The 19230-nt window shown below is 39.5% G+C and overlaps 1 protein-coding gene across 2 annotated transcripts in view; it reads left to right on the plus strand.

Moving 5' to 3' along the window:
• HELZ (helicase with zinc finger) overlaps window positions 1-19230 on the plus strand; it is an 84652-nt gene that overhangs the window by 34364 nt on the left and 31058 nt on the right. The window contains exons 12-16 of one of the 2 annotated variants that reach the window (XM_040081386.2): window positions 4164-4497; window positions 8247-8377; window positions 10659-10838; window positions 11347-11451; window positions 17897-18075. In XM_040081386.2, coding sequence (XP_039937320.1) covers window positions 4164-4497; window positions 8247-8377; window positions 10659-10838; window positions 11347-11451; window positions 17897-18075 — 929 coding nt within the window. The remainder of the gene's footprint in view (window positions 1-4163; window positions 4498-8246; window positions 8378-10658; window positions 10839-11346; window positions 11452-17896; window positions 18076-19230) is intronic. The other variant, XM_040081387.2, reaches the window with a different exon arrangement.

Below are 19230 nucleotides of genomic sequence, written 5' to 3' on the forward strand. Positions count from 1 at the left end.
TGTCTGTCTATATAAAAGTATATTAATAATAGTTTATATTTTTGTTCCTGTGTGGAAGTAGGTTGTAGCAAAGGAATATATAAAATCTTTGTAAAAAGGGTTGAATTGTGGGTGGATCAGACTGATCTTGTGACGATGTGGCAGCTGACTCTATTTCCTAAATAGCCTGACACCTAGTTTCTGGATAAAAGTTCCTAATAAAAGGCATATAATAGACATTGTTTGGTTTGTGTGTCTTTAGGTGTTATGTACAAGTTACTCAACTGGTGTAGATGCTTGAAAAATACGGATCTAGGAAAAGGATGTGAAATTCACACTTACAGACCTTCGTGTGGACTCTTTTTTCTTTAGTTTAATATTTGTGGTCAAAAGTTTTTCCTGCATTCAGGTGCTACTAAAGAGTTTTAGAGTTTTGTAACTACTCAGAATGGAAAGTCTAAAAGATATAACATCATTTTAGCCTAATTTGGCAGCAAATTTAGTTTTATCAATTACTTGAAAGTTCCAAATCAGGAAGTCTTTTTTTAAGATGAAGAACCATTCCTGGAGCTACAGAGGTTCAGTTGAACCAACACTCTAGAGCTCAGAAAGAGAACAGTTGTATTTCCATTGCTTTTAAAGCAGAAAAATAGTTCAATTTCTTTTTTAAATCTCAGCTGAAGGGCAGTATTTGAGCTGTTTACTCTCTTTTATCGCTGCTGCGCTCTGCTCTTGAGCTGGAGTTCAACACATGGAGGAATCGTGCCTGAGCACTGTTGCCAGTTTGCAGAAATATTCTCCATCATCCATATTTATAAACAGATTGACTCTTCTAAGGCCCTTTGAAGCAAAAGTGGATTTAAAGTTAATATTATGAAATACCATTAAAACATGAGCAGTATTTTTACTGATGGAGTTTTCACCTTGAGAGTTGCACTCTCATGCCTCATAGGAAGCCAAAGAGCAGCAAACCTGGAATGAAATGAAAGAAAAATAAGTGTATCTTGTATTTCATGCTTCCCCTTCGGACTGTTCGGTGCAACAGTAATTTATTGCTTGATAAGTTATGTGTAAGTGTTAATAATGTTCTTGGAATCTGTTTTGATAGTGTTGATGACAAATATTCTTTTGATCTTGTAGCTGACCCACTTTATTGCACCAAGGCTCAAACCAGCAGACATTTCCACTCTTCTGTGGCTAAGATTACACACTTTATATCCTCTAGTGAAGTGTCAGGGTTGCAAGCCTGGAAATGGGCTGAGAAATCCAGATGCAAGTGGGTTGTAACGCCTCTGAAGAGGTGCCACAGTGACAGTGTTGATGAGCTGTTGCGCTTGGAAGGGTTTGTGAATGTGCTTTGTGAGAGCAGTAGGATCTCCTGACAGCACTGGAGTAACGTGAGTGTCTGCAGTGCAGCCTGAAGTGGATCCCTGGTTTTGAAGAATGTTGATGGCTTCTCGCTTTCTAGGAAAGCGCTGGTTCAGACTTTGTGTGGGATCATCTGAGTGGAACTGGACAGCGTTGGGTGAAGGTTGCAGCGGCTCAAACATGCCTTGAATTCAGGTTAAGGAATTATAAGGGGGTTCTGGACAGTCTCAGAGGTTATTTTCATATTTCAAGGGACATTTATACAAGTTATTCCACATGAGTATCACAAAACAGAATAATAAGGGGGTCACCGCTGTTGATTTTCAAAGTGCAAACACCCTGTTTTTGAGGAAAAGCGAAGCAGTGTTCCAGTCTTGATAGTAGCTGGGTTTTGGAGAGTGTAAATATCTGTTCATGGTTTTAAAACTCTTCCTTTCTCTCTTGCATATTGAAGAGAAAAGCAATATATACTTGTTAGAGCGACTGGAACATTTTCTTGTATGAACTTTAAAGGCTGTGAGGTGACAGACAGCTCCTTCCCTGCTCCCAGAATTACAGAGCAGATTTATCCTCAAGGCTGGGAACACGTCAAGTACTGGCTCTGATGGAAAATAAATTTGCTTTTGTCGTTCCTGTGTGTTCCATTGATCACACCCTGAACCCTGCAGGTGTCAGTGTCACAGCAAATGTGCTGAATGTGCTTTTGCAAAGTGGCACCTGGGGCTTTGGCCAGGATGGGTTTGTTTGCCTTTGGGGAGTTCATTGTTTGCATTGGTGCTGGATGATTAATGATTTATCAAGTCATTCTTTGTAATTATTCTGTGATTTTAAATGTGAACAACAGGTTTTCTCGTAGCTGCCCCAAGAACGCTGCAGGTAGGATGGCGTTTGCAGTGCTTAGGAGGAAATCAGAGTTTTTGGTTTTTTTAATAAACCTGACCGAAAACCTTATTTTGTATAACCCTGCAAAGCAAGGGTGAGAAACGGATGGAAGAAGCGACTTCTGATTTTTTAAAAATCAAATCCTGAGAGGATTTTGTGGTTTTGTAGTTTGCCAGAAGGTGTCAGCTTGCACAATGGAAATTGCTTGATAATCTAAACTCGAGATTCCCTTCAGCACAGCAGATGCAGTTCAGTCATAGAAAACACTAACCTGTGCCTTGTCTCAGAAATGCCACAGAACTGTTTTGCAGCACATTTTTGTAAATCTGAATTTCAGCTGATACATATTCAGCAGCACAGGGATCAACTTTAGGAAAGTTTTAACAAAATAAATTTCCAGTAGCAAACGATTGTATCTCAGTAAGAAATCCCAGCCCTTGTTACTCAGTTAAATGTTTTCTATAGTGTTTTATCAAGGAGCTGTGAGGTGTTTCACATGTTGCTGACTTGCTGATAGCTCCTTTGGAATAGTGCAGCGCTTCAGTAGAAGAAAGCTTGGTTTTTGGTGTTTTTTTTTGTTGGGGTTTTTATTGGTATGTGTGGAAATGGAAAGGATTGGGTGAGTGCTTTCACTGTAGCTTGTGCAGTAACCTTTGTGGTCAGTGAGAACCAAACAGATCTCTGTTAGGTTCCCTTGCTTTTGGAGAGTGGAGGACTGGGAAATTCAGATCTGACAGTGCCCATGTTCTGTAAAGAAGCAGCTGTTACCACATGGGGGCAAACTTGCAGTTTTTGTGCAAGATTTGCCAGCTCTGAAAAAAAATGCATTTGATTGGTTTGGTAGATGTTTAATTACCAAGCTAAAATGTTGGATTTTATTGTTAGAGGCTTATGATTATTGATACTGCAGCGCTTAAATGAGCAATTACCAGTTTATTAGGTTAAAACAGCAATTATAAGAACAGCTCAAATAAAACCAGTATGTGTATGAAAAGTATGAAAAGAAAAGAATGTATTTTCCAAGAGGTTTTATTTCATCTGTGAATGGGTTTTACTTTTTTTCTGTAATTTGTTGCAAATTTAGGAAAAAAGTTGCTGATGAGAAAAGAACTGAATATTGTTACTCTGTTGTCAGGTTGTTTTTCCCCTTTGCTCTTTTTAAAACCAGGTTGAAGCAATCTGTTTAAAAAACCCCAACACACTAGGAAGAGATTACTTTTTATCGGTGAGAGGTCAATAAAGTGTGCTAATGAGTCACTTTAATGTGTTGTGCATGTGACTTCTGGAAAGTGATAGCTGCAGAGGGTGAATTTGTTCCATCTCTGATTACTGGAGGAAGCTGCTGCTAATAGGAATTCTGTGGATAGACGGTTTATAGGGCTGAGCCTGTGATGCCATTCCCTCATTTCAAATAAAATTATATCATTTTAATGCCTACAATCTCATTTGTTTCAACACATTTTAATCAATCCCTCTGAATTATAGGTATAATACCGTTTACTTTTGAAGATGGAGATTGCCCTCTTTGGTGTGCAGCCTGGAAGAGACAGATGGGATAAATAGGAATCTTGCTCTGTTCTTTGCCTCCTTGGCCCCCCTTGCATACCTTCCATAAGATTAGAACTGTTTAAATAGAAATTTTTACTGCTTTGGGACATGTCATTCGTTCACTCTAGGCTTTTATTGGTATCTGGTATTTGTTTCTCTCTTGTGAGGGTTCATTTTTAAACTTCATAGATGTTGATTCTTTTAAATATATACTTTATAGGCTACAGTCAAAAAGGAAAAAGTGTGGCTGTTTGGCAGCTGCATACTTACAAAGGAAGGGCCAGTTTGACTGTACTTGTTCAAACTTAAAAATCAGGTAATGAAGTGAATCTTCACTGCGAACGCTTGAAATTTTTGTGCACTGACTCGATGCTTTCCTCGCTTAGGTTCAACATAAAAGTGCAATTGCAGATTGTAGCAAGCTTCATGCTCACTGGTGTTTCTGGGGGTGCAAAATATGCCCAAAATGGACAACTTTTTGGCCGCTTTAAGCTCACCGAGACGCTTTCTGAAGACACCTTGGCTGGACGGCTGGTGATGACCAAAGTCAATGCTGTTTATTTATTACCTGTCACTAAAGAGAAGTCAGCACAGACCCAAGGAACCAAAGAGAAGGTTTATGAAGCAGCTATCGAGGAGAAGACGAAGGATTATATCTTCTTGAGGGTATCCAGGGAATGCTGCGAGGAGCTCAATCTCCGGGCGGATTGTGAAATGCAGGTGGGTCTGGGTGGAGGTGCTTGTGCTGTCAGAACTCTTGGCCTTGTGTTTGTTTTGCCTCCATAATTGATCTGCTTATTTCTGACCCAACAGAAATAACCTCAGCTTAAGGTCACTGGAATTGCCTGGAATGAATGTGTTTTCTCATCCCGTTTATTTTGTTCTGAGGAAACATATGCAAGAATCCTAATGCCTTAATATAACATGGATAATTGGTCTGGGAGGACTTACGTTGTTGTGTGCTCTCGGTTTTGTGTTTGTTTTCTTAAAACAATAATTAAACTTACTAATTGAATGGATTTGAGACTTGACTGGAATGCAAAATGAGCTGGGGCTTCAGGAACTGGCTAATTTTTCCTTGAGTGTCTTACAAATCTTGGCCTGAGGCAGCAGATCTACTCTGAATCAGAAATTGGGTCCTAAAGTTGTTTGTAAGATCATTTAGTACTTCATACCTTTATCACTGAACTGGTGGTCAGATTCTTCAGGCATTGCCTATATTTGAATGTATATTAATTATGAGGAATTTTTTTACAGTTGAGTATTAACCAAAATTTCTAAAGCGATCCTCAGTTTAGATCAGAGGAGGTTGTGATTTGGATGTACAGAGTTTTTGTTAAAGCTGCTGGAGGTTTTGCTGCTCTCTTCAGTAGAGTTGATACTCCCTGTGTGGTTCTCAAACACTGATAAAACTGCTTGGATTTCTGTGGAGTTTGGATAAGTTGGGTAGTTTCTTTAATTCTTTAGTTCTCTTATAATTAGTCTCAGGAACTTGGTGGTGCCTTGTTTACTTGCTGTGCTGGCTTAGCTCTAACAAATTCACAATTCTGCTTTTATCAGGTAAACCACTCATAAAGGTGGGGTGAACTTTAAAGCACCGTGGCTGCTGCCATGCTTGCTTTTGGAGTGGTTCCTCTGTTCTGTGTCCTGCTCTGTGGACCTGGCATTGGATTTACTTCCTTTCCCACTGTTTTCTGATTGTGGAATGTATGTTAAAGCAGGTTACACGCCTCTCCTTCCCAGATGGCCTCACTCAGTACTCTGCAACAGCAAGTAGAGCTATTTGATTCCATCCATGCAGCATTAAAAGCAGAACAAATCACAAGCTGTTAAGAAAGTGATGAATGTAGGTAGATAATAGGAGGTATTTAATGCCAGGCACCTTGTCTGGGCTCCCAGAAGGGGTTTTAAAGTGTCACCCAGATGAGCATCCTGTTTTTTCTGCATTTAAATCACCCTCGTTTGGTTGGGTGGTCTTTTGTCAGCCTTGGGTCTGTCTGGGCAGAGATATTTTCCCTGGATGGATCAAACCAGGAGTTTGGGACTGTTGCCACTTGAGTGGCAGTCTGCCCCAGACATCTGCAGGATGTGTTTGGGGCACAAACCAGCGCTGAGCAGGGGTGGGTAGGGACGAGCTCGAGGTGCCCCATGAGGCAGGAGGAGCTGTGCTGTCACTGCTGAGAAGTGCCAACCCTGCTGTGCAGAGCGGGGCTGAGTGGCACAAATTACACAGGGTGGGAAAAGAATTCTTGGAATTTCGTGTGTCCTGTGTAAAAAAAGTTTTCTTGGCGGTTCCGAACACCTCCGTGAGCGCCGTGCTTAACGCTGGCAGATTTGTTGCTGCCCTTGTCTTCAGACTTAGGTCCTGCTGTAAAATGTGATAGTCAGGATGAATATTTAATGTCTCTATATCTGCCAGAGATGGAAAGTTAATGGCTACACTCTGCAGGGATACAAGCAAACGTTGTTTGTTTACAGCAAAGCTAGTGTTGATTTTACATGCTGCATAACGCTATGAATACTGTAATACTGAAATAAGAGTAGGAAAAAGGAAAGGCTGATTTACAAAGCCTTTTGAAGGAGATGATCTGCAAGCAGTAAATGTTACTCCAGAGAGATCCCTGTGGTGGGAAGGGGCTTTGTGAGCAGATAAAGGAGTGTCAGGTAAAACAAGTAGTTAATCTAGAAGGATAAATTATTCCTCTGTATGAGGAATTCTCCTCCATAGGAGAAGGTTCCTGAGAGAAGTTTATATGGCTTTGAAAGAGAAGCGTTCACTTTGTTTTTTCATTCCTTCTTTCCTTCCTTTTGAACTGTCAAGGACTTCTTAAGTTTTTTATATAAGTTGTCAAAAATGGTAATTGTAAAAATACATTCTAGTATTGCTTCGTGTTTGTTGAGCTTTCTGGTTGGTAGCACTAATTACCATGAGATTAAAGTGTGATTAAGTAAGAACGGGCTAACATCAAATCAGTGAGTGCTAGAGGAGAAAATGATTCGATCTGAGGGCATGGGGTTACATTTGGAATGACTGTCACCTCCCTGGGTTTCTCTGGGGTCACATGAGAGGCTGCACCTCCAGCTGGGATGATGCTGATGGACCAGATTCAGCTCATCCTTGCTCTGGTTCTGTTCTTCTCATTCCTAATGGTGGGACAGAACCAGCCTCTGTCAGGTGGTTGGGAAATTTCTCAGTACCAATGGCCATAGAAATTGTTAAATAATTGATATTTCCAGGGAAATGAGGGGTGCTTTTCCCGACAGGTTGCAGTAATGTGGCTGCTGTTGGTAGCATGTTCACACTCATTGTAAATCTCAGAAAGAGACTTACTCCTATTTAATCAAAAATGTTTATTAGATAGTAGATTTGTAGCACGATAATTACATAAATATATAGTGACAGCAGTGCTTTGGAAATAAACCTAAAAATGTGTGTTAGTCTCTCGAAGTTCTTCAGCAGCTTTTGGTGGTTTTATGCTGGTTTTTATTAGTGCAGATCTGTGTGAAATTTTGTCTGAAGGCTTCTGTTGTGAACGTGGAGTTCTTCGGCATGATACTCTGATCAGATTCATTTGTTTCTGGAGAGATTAATTTAAATTAATTTAATTTAAATATGTGTAAATGATCATCTGAGCGAACTGTTTTTATAAATAATTTGCCCAGGAGCTGCTTTTATCCCTTGCTCAAATTTAGAATGTACTTTTCTCCTTACCCCTTCAGTGTGTGTGTATGTGTCAACTACTTTCACTATCCATTGTTCCGTTCTCAATTGAATCAGGGATGTTAAGTGCTCTGCATGATGTTTCTGGCTCTGTACCAGAATTTATGTTGGCAATGTCTTTTATTTACTAGCTTTGAAACACCTGTAATTGAGAGAACAAAAGCAAGAATGTATTGGTAAGCGGCTAATTGTTAGAAATTAACTTTTGGGGAGTCCTAATAATTGAACAGAAATGACAAGTTATGCTATTGCAGAGTGTTTGACTAGAAATAATGTTTGGGGTTTATCTTTGCTGATTTGTGTCATCTGTTTGTCTGGTAAAATTTCTGGTCTGACTTTTTTTCTAAGGTTGTTCTTACAATAAGAGATGAAAGCTTACATTTCTAAAAACAATGTTTTAGGACAATAATATTTTCCAGGAGTGTTTTTTGCATTAAAAAAAAAAAAAAATCCCAATAATGCTTTGCCTTTAATTTTTTCCTGAAAGTGCTGTGGAATCTAATCTTAAAAGTCAAACAACAAAATTAAATTAGAGAAAATGGCGTATTTATCTTTGATTCAAAACAACAACAACAAAAAACCAAGTTAATTTTATCACAGATCTTTGGATTGAATGCTCTTTGCTGTTTTCTTCTGAGAGCCAGCGGCGTGCAGGAAGATAAAAATATGTACTGCAAAGTCTAATGAGCATTTTCTAAATGAATCCTGTCTGTTCACCTCTGTGTTTATCCTTTGGTTTGCTGTGCAGGTTGAACTTCAGTTCCAGTTGAACCGTTTACCCCTCTGTGAAATGCATTATGCCTTGGACAGGATTAAGGACAACAGCATTTTGTTTCCAGATGTCAGCATGACTCCCACCATCCCCTGGAGTCCCAACAGGTACGTGAGCACTTGAAACTCAGACACTGGGTGGGAATGCAGCGCTGAATTTCTCAGAGCAGATGGCTGAAATGTGTCCTGGAACAGGAAACAAGCTGTGCTCCTCATTAGTGCTGGGGGGTTCAAAGGGGGGAGTGAAACTGTGCTAAATAAAACAAGAGGAATGATCCTCCCAGGGCCACAGCCCTCTGATTGGGCTTTTCCTGGGGCTGGGCTGGGGTTTGGAGGCATCACAGTTCTACTGTGGCTGCAGAAAACAAACCTGCTGCTGTTCATTTCTGTGCTGCTGGCCTCTGAGAACATTCTGCTTGCAGGAATGTCAGTGCCAGTCCCAGGAGCGCTGTGCAGAGTCCTGTTTGCAAGGGCTGATCCATTAGTACTTGTTGAGCTGCAGGGAGCCCAGCTTTGGACATATCTGAGGGTGTGCTGGTGGAAGGTGTGGCATTCTCTTAAAGAACCAGCCCTGCACTTGCAAGCAGCCCAGAGATTGGTTCTATACATATCTCAAGAGTTTCCTTTATGAAATTATAAACCGTTATCTAAATACTTCTAGAGGAACTTAAGGCTGATGCAGCGACGCAGTGAAAATAGTTTGTCTGGAAGAGGAAGCTTAGGGAGGAGAGATGTGAGGCTGTGTGGCTCAGGGAATATGGTCAGTATTCTTGCTCTTGATAAAAGATACAGATCAGGGAAACGAGAGGAGTGTGGAACTGAGACTCTGTACAGCCTGGGAGGAGTTGTGTGGGGTCTTGAAGGCGAGAATTAGGAGCGTGATTGTGATGCAGGACAAACCAGGAGATAGCCCAGGCATTAAAAGGAAAATGATCCGTCAGAAAGCTGAGACACTGAGATACTGTAAGACAAAAAACCCTGGAAAAATTGTAGTTTGTCTCTGGAAGTAAGAAGAGATCCAGTACGAGGGTGGGATGATCACTGTGTGCATCAGAGCTTTGACAGTACTGAGAGGAAGAAGGGAAGAGGTTCTGTTCAGAGTTACACTACAAAGCTGATGGAGGTCAGTGCCAATCTGTTCACTGACTTAATTAGGTTGTGAGTGAATCTTCCAAGGAAAAAGTGCTTCAGAATCGTTTGGAGGTAAGCCGTGATTTCAGTAAAAAGGAAGCAAGTCAAGTAGGGTGGAACTTTTATCTCCTATGTACGTACCAGTTGCAGCTGATATGTTGGTGTAATGTTTTGTATTTTTAGTATTTGTAAATAAAATACATAACGATTATAGTTCAGTATAAGGCAGTTCCATCTGCTGGCTTGATTTGGCTTTCCTTAAGAATCAAACTAACTCCAAACCGTCTCTCCTGTTTTTTTCCTATTTCTGTTTTATGTCCCTGTTCCTTTCCTGTATTTCTTAGTTTCTTGCCAGCTTGTTGTTCATAGGCATCTTAAAAGTTAAAATTCAGTCAGTTCCCTCTTGATCTTGCTCCCTCTTGCTAACTGCTTCTGAGCAGAAACTTTCCCAGGCTGTAAGAAGTGTGGTGCTTGTACCAAAGCAGATCACATTACTAAAGTACGGCCATATGTGCAGCAGTGACAGGTGTTTTTTACTATGCATGTCTCCTTTTAAATCTGTCAGTGGGAATATTAAAAACTCTGTCTAGAAATCTTTAACTTCTTATTCTCATTGGAATTTTCTGAAAGCATCTTCCTCCCAATGCTGGCATCGCTGGCTGCTTGCAACAAAACCTCTTTTTTTTTTAGACTGCTTTTCCATTAGAGGTACGTGCCCTGATGATTCTAAAAAAAAAAAGTTAAGAGAAGTTTGTAGTTAATTGGTGTGCAGTAGTTTTTAAATTTGATTCTAGATAACTTCTGCCAAGCCCCGGGATTGTGTAGCTATTTACTTAGAAAGTTGACACTGTAAATGGCGCAGGGGAAAAACCACAACTAATGGAGCTATTTATTTGCGCGATAATAACACAAAAATCATTGTATGTTTACCTGCTTTTATTATCAGGGAGTGGTGCGGTATGTCCTCCTTCTAAAATGTGTGCTCTGCAGGTTAACTGTTAGGTGGGATGATGTCAATTGAGAATAGGGTTGAACACCCCTCTCACCACTGACACATTGCAAATAGCAAACGTTTACGGTTAAAGCATGCGATTGTTTAGCTAGATTCGTTGATTCATTTCGTGTGCCTTAGCCTCACAATCCATCCCGCAGCCCGGTAAAGACCCTTCCGTTTCTTTTGAGATCACCCCTCGTTTCTTTTGTGCCTGGCGGCGGTTTGTGAGAGCCTCCGCTGGTAACCCGTGCCTCCTTTTCGCAGGCAATGGGATGAGCAGTTGGACCCGCGGCTGAACGCGAAGCAGAAGGAGGCTGTTCTGGCCATCACCACCCCGCTCTCCATACAACTGCCTCCTGTTCTCATCATCGGTCCCTATGGGACAGGGAAAACCTTCACTCTGGCTCAGGCAGTCAAGCACATCCTCCAGCAGCAGGACACCAGGTGAGAGGGGGCCCAGCAGGACCCCGCCAGCAGAGAGCAGGGCAGGCTTGGCTGAAATTCGGGTCGCAGGTAGAATTACAGGATTTCCACCCGCCTTCCAAATGGATAAACCCGAGCCATCCGTCCTCGTTTGGGACGATAAAGCAATTTTATCATCTGGGCCTGTGTTGGCCAATTAGAACAAAATTAATTAGAATGGCGGTGAAGTAGAATGGCCACGGTTTGCTCGGCGTGGGAAGTTTTGCGGCACGGTAGATAGCAAAAGCTGGTCTTTAAAATCAAGTCTGGATTAATAATTGCAAAATGATTATTGAAAAACTGTTTGATAACTGGTAACTGAAGGGTTTGAGCTGAGGGCTGAATCATGGGAAGTGCAGTAGGTCAGTGAGTAGTTCCATGAAGAGGAATATGCAGGAAGATGGCCACTGTTTCCTTTTTTTTGTATTCTACTGCTTTGAATTGTTTTCTGTTTCTTCATTGCTTTTTTATTTGCATCCATTTATTCCAGCAGGATTCTCATTTGCACCCATTCTAATAGTGCTGCTGATCTCTACATAAAGGATTATTTACATCCGTATGTAGAAGCAGGCAATCCCCAGGCAAGACCTCTCAGGTATTTTTTTTAAGGCTTATTATATATCTATAAAATACTAATCTTAAGAAAAGGTGTCTATAAAAATGGTTAAAGTACTTTTAAAACATTAAAGCGCATTGGCATTACCAGCAGTGCTTTTAAAAACAGCCTAAAAGGAATGTGAAATACTGTAAAGTAATTTTCAGTCATTTGTTAAATAAAAATAAAGACATCCTTTTTTAAGCTTTTAATATTCTGTTGATAAATGTGTCCTTCCTAATGAGCGAGCTTTTGATATGCTCTTCTAAAAGCTACTATGATAAAAGAAAATGGACTTTAATTGTAGTTGAATTTCTGAAAATTTTGACTCACAAATGCAAGGCTAATTTGGAAACTGGGGCTCCCCACCTGGCTTCTTGGAGAAACATTTTGGAGTCACAGGAGCTACTTAAAAAATCGTGTGAAAGTACTTTGGCTTCTTCTGATAAATGAAGTGATTGTTTGTGTGCTGAAATGTACTTACCATTGGTGTTCTGGGGAAATTGGTTTAGGGGAAAAAAAAAAAAAGCAGCAGAATCTTAAGAGCAAGGAGGGTAAACTTGCATGGAAATAGTTAAGGAGGATTTCTTTATGGGCATAAATCTGCTCCTGGGAACATTTTGCCCAGTAATCACAGTGTATACTTTATACTGCTAACTTGATGTATATATATATATATATTTTAAATTAGGGGCATCATTTTCTGAATGCCAGTGGGTGAGTTTATAATATAACTAAGAAAATGACTCTGTGTTGACTTGCTGGCTATTAAAAGCCATCCTGGACTTACATTTTATGCAATGTCAGTAAAGGCAGTGAAGTTATGTGAAAGGGCTTCGTTTGCAACAGGTGGAAATTCTCTTAGGTCTGTTGGCTTCGGTTGCCATGTGACATTTTACAGACACTGAGGGTCTGGCCAAGGGAAAGAAGGCAGTGTAATTTTTTATAAGATACCTTTGATCTGGTTGTGTTTTAACACAGATTGTCTTAAGGTGATTTGTAAAGCACTTTGGGATGAAAAACATTATGGAGCCTTCCCTTTTTGAAGGGAAAAAATGTGTGTAATTGACCCTTTTGGGAATATTGAAACGTGATTTAACAGTGCAAGGAGTTCAATACGGTTTTATTGTTGCCAGGTTTTTGCTGCCTTGTTTTCGACTGTGTAGTCCAGTCTCAGAAATATGAAAAACATAAAAAGTGCTATTTTTCTTGTGGTGAAAATTTATGTGCATGTTTGCCAAGAGAATCACAGCACATAATTTAAAAGTCACTGAATGTCTGAATTTAAGTTTAATTGCTGTAGTATTTGTTGTGAAGCCTTCAGAAAGTGTTGCTGTAGATTGTCTGATGCTGTTCAAATAGTCAGGACACCTCTATAAAAAACGAAGTTTAAGAAAATGAAGGCACCTCTGGACTTGTGTATATATGTTAATGGATCCACAAGTATATATGGCTCAAATCAAAAATCTGACAGATAATTGTTGTTTGAGCACAAAGTGCATTAACCTGCACTGGCAGGAGTTAAAGGTCGATTTTTCTGAACCCAAACTGGAGTTGTGTGAGACTCCCAGTTCAAAATAATTTATGGATGTACCTCCCTTATTGACTGTGGTAAAGGTATAATTTGAAATTAAAATCATTACTGTTAAGCTATACAAGGGGATCTGAGCTTCTTGCAGTATTTTAAAGGACACGTCAAGGGGAGCAGAAGCAGTTAATTATTCAAGGTAGATGTGCTGCTGGCAGGGTTCATTGTGTTTCTAAATAACTGAACACTTTGCTGTAGATTTTATCCCTTATTTACTCTACAAGTGATGAGTTGGCTTAGTGAGGAGCAACATAACGTTTTCTAATATTTATGTTGTTTTTAAAGACGGAAAGCTAAATTATTTAACATTTTGTACTGAAAACCATGTAGATATTTCTGTGGGTAAGATGTACAATAAATAAATTATCCTGTCAGTGATGTGACATGAAAGTTCGAAAAGTGGAGTTGGTGGGGCTTTTTGTTTAAATATCATGTTATAAATTTGTATTTTCTCTTAATAAAATAACTTCCTATGCCCTTTGGAAAATACAGAGTCAGAGTGAACAGTGAGAATTTATGTTAAATCTAACTTCTGCACCGAAATGAAATACCAGTGAAGCCTGAAGGCCAAATTCTCATAGTCCTGATGCCCATAAACAAATTATTACCCAGAAGAAAAAAACTGTGCCCTGGGTTTGATTAGATGAGTCAACTGTATTAGGGGCACACTCCAAAACCTGCCTTTTACTGGAGAAACTTGACACTGAAACAATTTCATATACTTATTTAAGTGAATGCAGAAATGTGTCTGAAGGGATGAAACCCAGACCCAAGCTGCAGCTGGGAGGAGAAAACCTCGGTTAAGTGCTTGTGTTTGCTGGTGAGACACCCGATTTTTAGTGTGCAGGAGCAGCCAGGCACCTTTAGCTGGTGAGTCAGAGCTGGAAGAGGGAGTAATTGGCTCCTAATTTGTATTTTCTTTTACTCCGTGGATGTCTCCATCAGCTGCTAGAACCTTCTGGAGGTGGGTGCTGAGGTAGGAGAGCGCTGGAGCAGGAGAATTCAGATTATCACCCTCTTCTAAAAACTCCAGTGAGCAGATAGCAGCAGTTCTTCTGTGTGTTGCTGGGCAGGGGTTGAGGTATTATTTTAATATTAATTTAGTGTTATTTTACTTGCATATATCAGATTTAGTTGTTTCCATACACTGGTTTTATACGGAATACTAAGGGAAAAGGAAAGAGGTTGATACAGCCTTTATCTGTACATTGAGTATTTTTATTTATTCCTAAGCATGTTCTTGCTTAGGAATAAACAAAACTAATAGCTTCAGTTCAGCAGTGTCAAAAAATAAGTTGGTTCTGTTAAAAATATCTCGCTGAAACCCCTTCAGTTCATTTTTTTACTACTTTGATCATAACATCCATGTGTAAGTCCTGCATATATCCTGGAATCGGGTAGCTTTGGTATGTGGCTGCTAGCTAAGAATTATCCAGGTTATAAAAAATAATCTATAGGAGCCAGAGTTGAATTAAAAAAGAAAGCAAAGGGCAACCCGGACCAAAAACCCCCAGCAGGTTTTAAAAGACTATTGCCCCTTTTTCCAAATAAGTTCATGTTCTGAAAATGGAATGAATTCATCTTATCAAATGTTAGTTTGGAAAATAAATTACTTTTCTGCCAATTACTTTTTTTCTTGAAACTCTGGCTTCCATCTTATCTATCCTTAAAGGCAAAAGGGGTTCAAACAAGAGAACTTTCAAGTTGTAGCACAGGTTTTTCACGTGTTTTCTGCATCCCATGGAACATAATTTGTGAGAATGAGCCTCTCTTTGGAGATGGATCTAAAGAAATGGAAGAGGGAAATCAGGTGATTTTAAAGGTTTCTTTAGGCTTCTTGGGACTGGGTAGATTTATTTCTTTTTTAGTGGTCTCTTAACAGAGACATGAAATTTTCCTGCTAGATTCTTTTACCTCTGAGTTTCTGTGCTCTTTTTACTTGAGGGATTTCATGTGAGAGGTAACAAAAGCTGAGGAGGTGGGATGTGTCCAAGAAGGAACTTTCTGTTCGGAACTGAGAGGAGACAAGTTCGGAACAAGGAAAAGAAGTTTTGAAGAACTTTTGAAGTTTAGTCCCCACTCATTCTCTTGTAAGAAGTCACTGTTGTAGGACAGGAGTGCAAATAAAACTTTTGAGCCTCCCTCAGGGGTTCTGAGTCCAGACTCCCCTATGTTAAATTTCAGAAGTGTATTTTAAGTGGCTAGAAGCAATCCCAGCCTGGAACTACTTGATTTGACTAACACTTAATTGAAATAGTTGGGGAAAATCTCTTTTTTGATGTCATGGCAGGGAAGATGACGGCAGCACAGGCCAGCTGACAGCTTGTTGCATTTTTTGGCTCATTGGCTGGAGGTGCACAGAAATTAAGGTTTCTGTTGTAAGTGTCCAGATGCCACACTTAGAAATAAAGGTGAGCTGAATTTCCAGAGGAAATGCAGATTCCTTTCATGTTAACCAAGCATTAGATACAGTGGGTATATTCAGTGCCTTAGTTTGCAGAAGATTGAGTCCCTAATCTATAATCCTCTGGGATTTCCATTTTGAGGCAATGCTCCCGTATATGTGCCAGAAATTTCCCTGCCTGGGGTTTGGGCAAACCTTACCCTGCAAGGTTTTCATTTCTCCAGAATTAAGGCTTTGATATGAGGCATATGATAGGAAAAAAAAATATTTCTCTTGTAAGCTATGGCTGGGTTTGGGCCAAATAATGATGAAATGTGTTGTGGGTACTAATGAGTGTTTTGATTAGTAACTACCTGACTCCGCTGGTGTTAAAGGACTCTGCTCATTCAGGTTTAAGGCTAAGCATTTTAGAAGTTTAATCTTTTGCTTAATCAGAAGTTAAGGGCGTGTTGCGGGGTGAAATGTTACGATGTGTGTTAAGCTGGTAAACCCCATTTTTGTGGGGAAAAAACACCTAATAATGAAATTACGGTGATTTTATTAGCCCGAGTTGCACCTGAGAAAGAAAGTCCTTGTTCAGTGAGGCTTAACTTCTCTCATGACATTTTCCAAGTAGTCACATCTGTCAGGTGTTTTTATGCCAGTGGTGAATAATAGCTCTGGGATACCTATTTGATCTCACATCAAAATAAAAGAAATTAATGGGTAAGCAGCAATGCAGTTTGAAATGCTGTCAGCCAATCTGTGAGTCACCCGCAGTTGAATTTTTGTAATAAAAGACAGCGCATGGTATAATAATGTCTAATAACCATAATATTTTGCATTTCAATAGCACCTTTCATCCAAGAATCTCAAAGTGCTTTACAAACATAAACTCCCAATAAACTCAGTAATGCTCACAGGACTCTGTGAGGTGGTGGGTTGGGATTACCTCAGTTGAGGTTGGCAAGGTGAAGCGCACAAAAGCTGAGGATAAAAAACCTGGGGTAGGTGGAGCAGGGCTTATCTCACTGCCTTCTTGTGTGATTTGGTGTAAAAACAGTTTCTCAGATGAAGCTCACCCCTTTGATAGCCGAGAAGAAATAAATATCTGGGGGTAACATTAGGAGCCTCTTGTTCAGAGAATGACTCAGGAGCGTGGGGTTGTTCCTGCACTGAACCCAGTTTCACCTGGAGTTACCTTTGGTCTCCAGGTGTGGATTTGCCTTGGCTATGTTGTCACATAAAAAGTCATTCAGGTACTGAGGTGCCTTTGCATTTCATTTAGTCCAAAATGGACACTGTATCTTCTAAAACCACATTTATTCTAATCCTAGTACTTGTTTCTCTCACATTACGTGGAGCTCAGCTGTAATTTTCAGATGTGGGTGGACATGTGATATCCAGAGTCCAGCCAGTGCAATCATGCTCTACAATTAGGTGCATAATTACACTTTTCCAAACACTTTATTCATTATTTGGGATTTGAACTCTGGGTGCAGGAGAAATAAAATAATGAATAGATAAACTGAACAGCATTAAATCCCATATTTAGAACTTAAATAAAATTAATTCATTATAATTTACTTTGGGAGTAAATTTAATTCCAAACTTTAATTTCTGTACAATAATTTCTTGTAGTTTAAAGGTTCTATTTCAGATTTATAGTTCTTGATAGAGATAGTAGTGGTGAGGATCCCCTGATTTAGGTGTTTAGGCACCTTTTTCCAGCTCCTTGCTGGGTGTGTTTCACCCCTGTGGAGTTTCTTGTACTCTGTGTTCTGGGGCACAGCCTTTGTGTCTTCTGTGTTTGTCTCCCGTGCAGAGTTACTGGCTGTGACAGTTCATCCCTTCCTGAGAAAAATCCATCCCTGATCCCGTGGGTTGGGGGTTAAAATGACCTGACGTGTCATGGACACCCAGTCAGTGTCCTTATATTTTACACTCCAGCCAGCCTCTGGCACTCTTTTCTCATTCTTTTATCCAGAGTATCACAGTTATTGCCCTGTGTGATAAAAAGATGGATCCACCTCAAGGGTGGGTGAAAGGAACAACAGGATTTGAATATATTTGATATATCAGCTGCAGTGGCTGAGATGTGCAGAGCACTGGCAGTTCCATACTCTGGGCCATAGTTGCATTTCAGGTCGCGAAATATTTATTTTATCTGAGTTTATTGTAAGTTTAAAATAAAATAGGCATTGATGTGAAGGTCACAGGACATAAGTATTAGAAGAATTTACAGGTTTCTATGTGTGAATTAAAATCTGCTGACTGTTCATGTCTGTAAAACTGCACTGCAATAACCGAAGGTGAAGCCAAGACATTTTAGCATGTAATTCTGCATAGTTGTGGTGTTTTGCTTCTTGAAGATGATGTTTATTTACCAGAAAACAGAATATTAGTATTTGGAATATTGGAAATATTCTGTGTGTTCAAAGCTCACGGAAAACAAACCCCTTTTTCTTTCCTAGGGTATATTTCCGAAATCGCTGGGTAAAGACTGTTCACCCAGTTGTGCATCAGTACTGTTTGATTTCAAGCACACATTCCACCTTTCAGATGCCACAGAAAGAAGACATTCTTAAGCAACGAGTAGTAGTTGTTACTTTAAATACATCGCAGTATCTATGTCAGCTGGATCTTGAACCAGGTAAGATAATTTCTAGGCAAGAAGTGTCCATGCTTGGGAAATATCTTCCTCTTGCCAGTGTTGGTCCCTTACCCAATTCTTGGAGCTGTTAAAAAAATAAACAATGATAATCTTAAAATGCTCTTTTGTTTTATTATGAATAAATGTTTATTACAAAGCTGTAAACTGCTGGCATTCTAATTAACCTTTTGCTTGTTCTTTTTTTTTTTTTTTTTTTTTTCCTCCTTCTTAAAAAAAAAAAAAAAAAAAAAAAAGAAGCAGTACTATCTATGATCTGGTGTTTTTGACATCCAAGAGGGAAAATTCTGTTTGAGATTCTGACTTTGAATATTATGCTCATTAAGGTCATTACTCAGTGGAGCATGCAAGCATAAATAACAGAGAGCTTTTTTCCCTTGTTTTGTGAATTGTTTAGCTTTGCAAACAACTCCCACACATACAAGCCCTGTCTTTGTTAACATGATACATTTAGGGTTGTTTTCTAAACTGAAATATATTAGACTGATTTTTTGGGGCAGAAGCTACTTTATTATTTATTATCTTTATTATTTTCCTGATCTCCCAATTGAATCCGTCTGCTTTTTGGAGAACATGGAATTTCTTTACATAAATTGTTAGGGTTAGTTTTTTATGGCTACATTTAAGCACTTATTGCAGCAGAGGAAGCTAATATGGAATTTATGGTAAATATTTTTGGGTCTTTAGATAGAAATAGCTGCTTTGTTTGGCAGCGGACTGTGTACAGTCATGCCATAGCAATGTGTGTGCAGCTGTATGAAATATTTTCAAAAGAAAATTGCTACATTTTTACATATGTAAACTGAATTGGATGGTGCACTGCTGTCTAATACTTTGTTTTAAACCTCAATATATCACAGACACCAATGTATAAAACCACTTCTATACCTGTCCTGAGGTTAGATTGCATAAAATATAAATCTGCAGGGGCCAAGTTTTTTTCAAGTATATGTTCTCCAGTGCATAGATTCCCACCAAACCTTTGGTCCAATATTATCATAAGTTTGAATTTAAACTTTCCTTCAATTTCTGTTCCTTTTTTCCCCCCCCTAACATTCCTTTAAGCCCATAACCAGCAAAGTGCTCAGGTATGTGTGCAATTTTAATGGGAAATTTAGTATATAAGATAGTTACTAG

This window comes from Hirundo rustica, chromosome 18 (assembly GCF_015227805.2).
Source record: "Hirundo rustica isolate bHirRus1 chromosome 18, bHirRus1.pri.v3, whole genome shotgun sequence".
In the NCBI taxonomy this organism is placed as follows: domain Eukaryota; kingdom Metazoa; phylum Chordata; class Aves; order Passeriformes; family Hirundinidae; genus Hirundo; species Hirundo rustica.